The 9699-nt window shown below is 37.5% G+C and overlaps 1 protein-coding gene across 1 annotated transcript; it reads left to right on the top strand.

Annotated features, from left to right (window-relative positions):
* Positions 1-512: 512 nt before the first annotated feature.
* LOC109007653 lies at positions 513-3403 on the top strand. The gene is made up of 3 exons (XM_018987415.2): positions 513-1525; positions 1692-2237; positions 2826-3403. Exons 1-3 carry the CDS (start codon positions 680-682, stop codon positions 2934-2936), a joined length of 1503 nt encoding a protein of 500 aa, XP_018842960.1. The 5' UTR covers positions 513-679; the 3' UTR covers positions 2937-3403.
* Positions 3404-9699: the final 6296 nt, after the last annotated feature.

Raw genomic sequence — 9699 nt, forward strand, 5'->3', positions numbered from 1 at the left:
GACTCATTGCCCATTGGCTGACCAACAATGTCCAATACAAATAGATTCATATTTGAGAGAAATGCTTTTCAAAATTTTATAAAAATAAATTTATAAAATTAACGTGACTTGACGTGATATGTTATATTGTAAAGTTATTTTTATTATAAAGTAGATATAACGTATCACATAAGCTTTCCATTTTCCTAATTCTCAGTGTACAAATTCTAAAATAGAAAAATAAAATAAAGTTTATAAAGAGAAGAACAAAAACAATTTGGAAGCATACATATTGAAAATCCAAAGAACAATATAAAAAAAATTTAAAAACTAAAACAAAATCTTATATATATATATAGCTGAAATAAATAAAAAATAATTAGAATAAATACCAAACATATATAGAGACTTCGTGTAATGTTTTGTTTATTTATTTATTTTTTCTGAATAAAATAAATAATAGGTAGTTGAGCGGCACTAATTACCCTAATTACCCTCTATTTAGAACGCATACGTTTAGCCGAGAATTTGCCATGCGAAATCTTCGAGGGATTTGATCAACTCACATTCTCGTCTTCTTTCTTCTTCTTCTTCTCTCTCTCTCTCTCTCTCTCTCCGTGTGGAATTGGGAAATAAAGCAAAAGAAACATAGATAAAGTCCGGCACTTTCGTTCTTTTTCCCTACAGGATTCCATTCCTCATGGTAGGAAGCGGCATGTTTTCTTCAAGAGAAGTAATTCACGATCCCTTCAAAGCCTGGAAATCCATGGTTTTCCCCACAAAATTAGCCGGCTATGCTGCGTTCTCTCTCTTTTGCACGATCGCTTCAATCTCCTTCGTCTGCTACGCCGCTTTCTCAACCTATTCCCTCCGTTGCCCCGAATGCCATAGAATGATCTCGCACCAGAAAGTCTCTGACGCTGATATTTCCCCGGCTTACGAGAAGACTAATATATCCCACATCCTTTTCGGCATCGGAGGTTCCGCCAAGACATGGCAAAAGCGCCGGTATTACACTGAGCTATGGTGGAAACCGAACGTTAGCCGCGGATTCGTTTGGCTCGACGAGGAACCTCATAAAAACGTGACATGGCCTGAAACCTTGCCGCCGTTCAAAGTCTCTGGGGACACGTCAAGATTCAACTACACCTGCTGGTACGGCAAGCGCTCTGCAATCCGGATTGCTCGCATTGTGAAGGAGAGCTTTGAGCTGGGTCTGGACAACGTGAGGTGGTTCGTGATGGGCGACGATGACACGGTATTTTTCACGGAGAATTTGATCAACGTATTGGCGAAATACGATCACAATCAAATGTATTACATCGGTGGGAATTCAGAGAGCGTGGAGCAGGACGTGATACACTCTTACACAATGGCCTACGGGGGAGGCGGCTACGCCATTAGCTACCCGTTGGCCGCCGAGCTCGTCCGAGTTTTGGACGGCTGCATTGATCGGTACGCGCATTTCTTCGGCTCCGATCAGAAGGTCCAGGGTTGCCTGAGCGAGATTGGCGTACCGGTCACAAAAGAGCTAGGTTTTCATCAGGTTCTTCCTCTCTCTCTCTCTCTCTCTCTCTCTCTATATATATATATATATCTCTCTGTCTCCTCATGAAAATGAAATCGTCGAGGGGGCATTGATTTCGCTTCCATTTGAATATACAATATATTATATACAGCTTCCATATCTCAAACCGAATTCAATATTTCAGGTCGACATACGAGGAAACCCGTACGGTTTATTAGCGGCACATCCATTGGCGCCATTGGTGTCTCTGCACCACCTAGACTACGTCGAATCTATATTTCCGAACCGGACCCAGATCGACTCTTTGAAGACTCTAATCCGGGCATACGAAACGGACCCGAATCGGGCCCTGCAGCACAGTTTCTGCTACGACTTGAGACGGAATTGGTCCGTGTCGGTGTCTTGGGGATACAGCGTGCAGTTGTATCCGTCGTTGGAGACGGCGAAGATCCTCGAGACTGCGCTGCGCACGTTTCGGACGTGGAGGAGTTGGAGCGACAAGCCCTTCACGTTCAACACACGTCCGGTCAGTACAGACCGGTGCAAGAAACCGATTTTGTATTTCTTGGACCGGGTCGAGAGGCTTGGCTCGGGTCAAACGTTGACCACCTATAAAAAGTACGAGTACCAACGTGGAATGGAGTGTGACCGGGTCGAATACGCCCCGGCCTTGGCCGTTGGATCTTTCAACGTCTCAGCTTCCAACTTCGACCCTGACTTGTGGAAAAAGGTAAATTAACACCTGTTTCTTGTCTCATCCTCACCTCAGCTATTACTCTTCAAATTCGATTCTCAAACGCGGAAACTAATCAAAGGGTGCAATATTATTTTCATCGTGTTGATATATAAATAAATAAAATAAAATAAAATAAAAACCCTTTAAAATTTGAGCTGTGACTACTCAATATCCATGCATATCAGTGAAATAGAGGCTTATGATGTCATGCTTAAGATTAAGAATAATATTAAATATAAATCTTAAATAAATAAGTTTCATACAAGTCTTTTATAAAAAAATAAATTTTATTAATAAAAATAATATTTTTTTATATATTTTTAAGATGAGATCTACAAAGACTTTTATAAAATTTATCTATTTAAAATTTATACTAATCATTCCAAAAGCGACCGACCGGCCACCTAATTGGAAGACTTTAACATGAATCGTTTGTTTGTTTGTTTTGTTTTTTTCTTGCGTGAAACTCTCCATCATTTTATTAGCGCAACCGGTGTAACTAAAAAGGTAAGACAGGGTTTTGATTATTGACTAACTTTGGTTGTTTGTTTTTGTGGGGTTGTTCCTTGATTGAATGAGCAGGCGCCACGCAGACAATGCTGCGAGATCATCAACGGTGAAGATGGTGTGGACACCGTGATTCAAGTCAAGATCAGAGGTTGCAATCGCTTTCAGAGTGTTACTCCTCCATAGAATTAGGACGCCAACATGTACGCGATCGAGTTAGTCAAATACTTATTTGACCCCTACGTGGCGTGCATGACGACGTTGAATCAGGTGTAAATAACACGTGTAAGGCACTGATTGGAGACAAGTTAATTAAGTTCCGTTGGTAGGCCCACGTCTTGCCCGCCTCACCCCACTTGGTGTTTCTATCTACACGTACGTACAGCAAGGGAAAAGAACATTTTGATCTATAACTAGTAAGTAGGCTGGCACGTGGAGGGTACTAATTACATGACATGGCATGTGTTTCTTCCCTTTATTAGTTGATAATCCGAATAATTTATTTCAAGAAAAATTATTGTTTATGAAAAGATCATGGCCTCTTTTTATAGAGAGCATGCTGAGATGAGAGAATCTCAATTGATGTTATGTTATCCTTGGATTAAACTTCATACTAAACTAATTTATAAGAAATTTTTTATTTTTATTAGAAATTAGTTACTATATTTTCAACCCCGTGTGTAAGGAGCTTGGGTTGCAACGATGATTTAAGTAATTTGTACATAATTATAAATTTAATAATACAGTCGTTAAATATATAAATATCGTATAATATTTTAAAAAATAATAAAATCTATTATTAAAAAATTAATTTTTTTTATGTCAGTCTCATATTTATTATTTTTTTTAAAAATAATACGATTTGATTTGTTAAATTTAAATTTATAAATTTATTTTTACTTGTCACATCAACAATGTAGAATATGTGTCCTATAACTAACTTATGAATACAATTTTTCTTCGTAAATTTCTATCCTAACTTTTTAATAAGAAAAAAGGTTTTAAAATAGACTAAGGCCCGATTTAGATATAAGAGTGATCTCATTTTATCTTATTTAATTATTATAAATTTTTAAATTTTTTTTAAATATAATAAATAATTTAATTTTTTAAAATTTAATAATAATATTAAAAAAAATATTTTATTCAATTTATCTTTTTTATCTTAACCATTCAACTATTCAAATTACACCTAATACTGGAGGCCATGATAACTCTGTGTACACGACCCGTGGTTATAGCATTTTCCAATAGGAATTGAGTTTCTATCCCAAATGAAAAATGATAAATACACTTTTTTTTACAAACTCTTTACGCGATCATGATTGGAATGATGAACATTTTTATAAAGTAATTTATAAAAACATCATTTTATATATATAAAAAAAATTATTTTAAAATATAATTATATAAAAAATAATGAAAATGGGGCGATACAAAAAGAAAAATTTCATCGAAACATACTAGGAGCCCTAGGAGGTGACAACTTTACATGAAGGGATCGAGGCCTTCCGCTCGTCTCTTATTCTGGTGATTACTTTGGATTTCGTGAAAGGTAAGCCAAGGACGGCATATAAGGATGGAAAATGATCCACTTACCATAATTTTACAATAATTAATAATTAATAATTTTATAACTTTATATTAAATAAAGAGTAATTTTATTATATTAAAATTTATTTTTAATAGAGTGAGGTGATTGTATTTGTTAATCGAAAATGAATTGTAGAACAATTAAAAAAAAAACTGTAATTGTATCATTATCCTATAAAGATATCACTACAAGGCTACAACTTAGGGGATGTTTAACAAATATAAAAGTAAATCAAAATTTTTTAAAATTTTTCATTACTTCATTCTCAAACATCACTTAAATATAATACATTTTTCAATTTCAAATTTTAAAATTTTTCATCTAAACATTACTCAAATAAAAAAAATTAATACAATTTTTTCAAGCCTCGAAAAAACAATTTGATTCCAGCCAATTCAAATTGAATCGGTAAGAAACCAAACCGATTTTAGTAAACATTTTGAAGCGTTCATTGAATCGCTTCAATCAACCGATTCTAGCCGGTTTCAGACCGATTTGAATCGATTCCAACTAATTCAGAACTGTATTTATTTTTAAGTTGTCTAACAATTAGGTTTTTTGTAAAAAATATGATAAAATTAAACATATTTTAAATTTTTTTTATCATTTTATTCTATAAGAATTTCAAAAAGACTGAAAGATAAAACATGTAATTTTTTATTTTTTTAGTTGAACAAAAAATTAAGGAGATGGATGAGTATTTTATATTAAATTTATGTTTGTGCATAAAATACTACATTTGCCATGTTTTTATAACTAATGGTCTTTATATTTTTCTTATATAATGCAAAACAATGTCAATTATTGAGATTAAATACATATTTATTGAAACTATTTAGATTCATATAATATTATTATTGAAACTAATCAATAAATTTATATTTTTTACTCTTTTATACATAATAAAAAATTCTTGAATTGCACCAAATAAGATTTTTAATACTTTTTTTTTATCAACATTAAAATATCGGATTCAAAATTGTCATGAATCACCCGATTCATTGAATCGGTCTTTACTAGATTTCAACTTTTCGAGCCTTGCAATTTTTACAAATTTTAAAATAAAAATAATATTAAAAAATTATGTTCAAACAATTTTTTAATTTATCTATTAACTTTCACAAACTACAATATAATACTTATTTTAAAATATATTTTTATTCAACTTTTTTATCTTTTTCAAAGCCTAATAAAACAACTTAACTCAAACTATTTTACTATTACTCACAAAAGTTTGAGATTCTAATCATCCAAACATCTCTTAAATACGTTGAAGCGTGTATATAATAGATTTGAGAAATGATATTTGCAGTCGTGGAGTACGTAAGTATCACACAATCCATTTGAAAAAAGTAAATAAATATGAGATCCACATGAAAAAAAAACTAATTTTTTAATAGTGGGTTCTACTCTTTCTCAAAACAATTACGCGATATTTGTATACTTTACGATTGTATGTAACATTACTCAGTAAATTTTATTTCCTTCCCCTATGTCATGTTAGTGAGTAAAATCTCCCTAGCCCATACCAGGCTACTATTTCTCCCCTTTTGGCTTATTTTTGGACATTAACACCATGGACATCTCTAAGTAAGAAAATCGGAAGCAATAAAGAACATGCATGTATTTAAAACACAGACAATTAATATGTAACTTTAACATATACATGAATTGACACAAACATTAGGAAACCGATCGATGATTGTCTTTGTCGCATGTAATTTTGCTTTTTTGGGATTTTTTTTTTTTTTTTTTCCTAATAGAGTCCTCCTAGGCTTGAAAAAGTATTACTAGGAGGCATTCGAGTCATGTGCTTTAATCAAGTTGGCCATTTCACCCATCTATCATTCACAACTTAAACCACGTTTCATATCGACATCTCTAGAATCATAATATGCTTCTAATTTATATCTTAATCGTAACATGCATCACTAGAATCATACTAAGCTGCAGCCACATCAAATCCCCTTTCAAATAAATTAATAATACAAGTTTAAAATTTTAAAACTATTTTCTTTTAGAAAAAAATTAGAAAATAAAAAAAAATAAAAAAAAATTGAAAAAAGTGGGCAGGGAGGTGTAACACCCCTACCAACTCTTGAAAAAAGTGGGTATTCTTGGCCAGGAGACATTCCACCCATGTAAAGGCAAATCTAGGAGTCAATACCGCTCCACCCCCACCTTTTTCTAAGCTTTATACTTCTACACTTTTATACTTCTCTTATCTGGTGGGCTCACTATTCGTTTTGTACATGGGGTATCTGCCTCAGCTCTAGATAGCATGCCGTTATATTTAATGTGGCAGCCTCTGTTGGGGACAAGATCTCCTGCCGAGATCTCTTATCAACGGTCTATGTCGAGGCACTTAATGAGAAGTAGTACTAAAAAATGGCAAAGCTGGTACTAAAAAATACATTAAAAATCTAACAGTTTAAGAAGTCATTCGAAAGGAAAAAAATTGAGTACCGGGTGTACCCGAGTTGCAAAACCCTGGTTTTGTTCTGGGTCGAAACCCAGAACTAGTATCTAGTTTTCTGGGTTCTGGACCAGGCCAGAAAAAAAATCAAGCCTAGATGAACAGTCCTATTTTCTTTAGAAAATTCTCAAATTCTCCATCTCCCATGCCTTCTTCTTCCTTGAGACACCCTAACCCTCTCTTCCTTCAGTGTTGATGGCACCCAAAAACACTTCCCCTTCCTTCATCTCGAGGCTCACATTCGTCCACTAGAAGGAGGTTTGGACCGACGCTCTGCTGATTGGAGCCAACATTGATCGATTTCTGGTGACGTCGGATCGGTGGTGCTTCTGCGGCCTTCACTTCTTGAGGGAGCCCCTCACCTCTATGGGTCAGAAGAGGCCTTCTAGTCCAACAGCGAAGGCGAAGGGAAAAAAACTCGAGTTGAAGGTGAGGCAGCTTGTAAGTTGTTGGGGACTAGAAGCAGCACTGAGTCCGACCAGGAGATCCCCCTTACATTTGGAGGCCCTGGCCAATCTTTGTAGGCTCCGCCCTCTACCCTGCCAGGTGACCAGGTGCTGACCATGAACCTTAGGTGGCATTCTTCAAAGCTTTCTTTAAGCCCACACCAAGGGGCTTTCGTGAAACCGATGAGTCATTCGAAGATACAACAAGGATGTTCGCCTCCTCGAACAACAAAGTCGTGGCACATACCATCACCCCTTAGGCGACCATCGACTCAGTCGTAAACGCATCTCCCTTTGATGGCAGTAAGATCGACCGTTCTACTCCTGCTATAGGTCCTGGTGGCAAGGCACTCACTTTTCCCCTTGACCCAGGGGCTTGCCTCAGGATGACTCCTTGATCGTAGACCTTAGCAAGGACAAGATATCCGTACCTTGCTCGCCCAAACTAGAGGTCGCTTCATTGGTGGTCTTGCAGAAACCTCTATCACCAACTCCCCCTGCGAGTAGTGTGAAAGCCTCAGGTGAGCAGCCAACCCGCATGGGTGCTATGGAGATGTCATTGCGCCAATGGCCGATGGGGGCATGGGCCATCCTCCCTGAGCCCCTTCTCCCTTTTCCTCCAACCCGTCTTTGCCACTTGGAGGCTTGAGATGGGTTAAGAAGGTCATGGGGCCTCAAGAGCCAGTTTGAGTGGTGACAGAGCCCATGCTGAGGCTATCAATTGGGAGGCCAACATGCTTAAAAAGTTCTTGTCCTCAATAAGTTTTCTTTCTGCTTGCCCTCGATCCTCTTCTTTTAATGTTCCTTCTTTTATTGGCCTTTGTTGGATTGCTAGGGAGTCGATATGTTGGCTGCCTGGATCATTGATGGGAGGGGAGAGCTAGAAAAAGAGGTTCGTTGATCGCAATCTTTTGTTTTCCGAGCTTATCAGGAGGTCCTTAAGGTGCGAAGGGAGATGGGTTAGTTGGAGGACACCTTTTGCAAAGAGGTGGCAAATCTCCAAAGTGACTTGATGAGATCTCAAGAGGAGATAGCCCACTGCCATCTTGCAGCGCAATTGCTGGAGGAGGAGTAGGATACTGGACTGGATCGAGTGACCAGCCAATAGGTGGTGCTAGAGGATAGGGCCGTTGTGGCATAGAGGGCTGAGAAGTCTTGCCAAGACCATAGGGTCTAGAGGGATAAGCTGGTTGGATAGCATGAGCTGGACTTAAGGGAATACAACTTCTTGGAGAATAAGTATTTTGACCTCACCGCCTCTTGGACCCGCAAGCAGGATGAGGTTAAATCCTAGGGCCAACTGATTATGGCTTTAGAGTTCGAGTTGGACTCTGCTAGGGAAGAATTTGCTTCTCGAGATTTGTAGATGGGAGCTTTGGAGTTGGAGTTCGTTTCTTCTAAGGAGAACCTGGTCTGACTCTCCTCCCAGATGTCGATGGCCAAAGTGGTATGCAACAGGGCTGAACTACGGGTATAAAGAGGGCTTGGAGAGGTTAAGGGACCATTTGATGAAAAATCCCCGGACCAACCTAAATACTTTTAACCTAATGACCCTCAAGCCCAATGGCCAAGCCCTTCGGTTCCTTAACTCCATGGTGATGCCTGATGCCTTCCTCAATACAGCTCCAAGTTCTTGACTTTGTGGAACAAATGTATAGATTTCTTTTTATGTGTTGAGCAATCATTGTATATATATTTTGGCTCCCATCATTTTGAGTGATATGCGTCTTTTCTAATTAGACTATTGCTGGTGGTTGCGAATATGTGCACTTTTTGGTTCCTTCATCTTTTCTTTTTTTTCTTTTTACATCCACTTGTCTTGAGTTCCAATGTCCCTTGTTTCGTACGCCTGGGGGTCATGCCATTGGATTTGAGTGAAAAGCCTATCAGCCATTGCCTGGGTGTGGAAATACTTATGCTTAAATGACTTGGCAGGAGAATCACCCAATCACACCAGGTGGTGAGGAGAGATAAGACACTTAGGAGAGATGATCCCTCATTTGTTCGCTGGATGCGAGCATGGAGCATCGACTTAGATAACCAAGTGGGAGATGGGCTCGACTGTGCTAGGTGGCAAGGAGAGATGTGACACTTAAGAGAGGTGTTGCCTCCTTTGTTTGCCAGTTGCGAGTGTGAAGCATCGGCTTAGATAACTATTGAAGACAAGCAATAAAAAACATAGGGTAATGCCATGAAATGTAAAGCAATTTTATTGAGTTGACAAGATGTTCTTACATGAGAGCCTTCTAGAAGAAATACTTCTTGAGGTGCTTTGTGTTCCATGGATGTTACAATTCCTTTACCTCGACATCTTTTAGCCAGTAAGCTCCGAGTCTGTGGCAAGTCGTAACCACGTACGATCTTTCTCATTTTTGTCCAAGTTTCTCTTCCTCCTGAGAAGTTACCCCAGTTTCTTTTAGGACCAGGTATCCT

This window comes from Juglans regia, chromosome 4 (genome assembly GCF_001411555.2).
Source record: "Juglans regia cultivar Chandler chromosome 4, Walnut 2.0, whole genome shotgun sequence".
NCBI classification, from domain to species: Eukaryota; Viridiplantae; Streptophyta; class Magnoliopsida; order Fagales; family Juglandaceae; genus Juglans; species Juglans regia.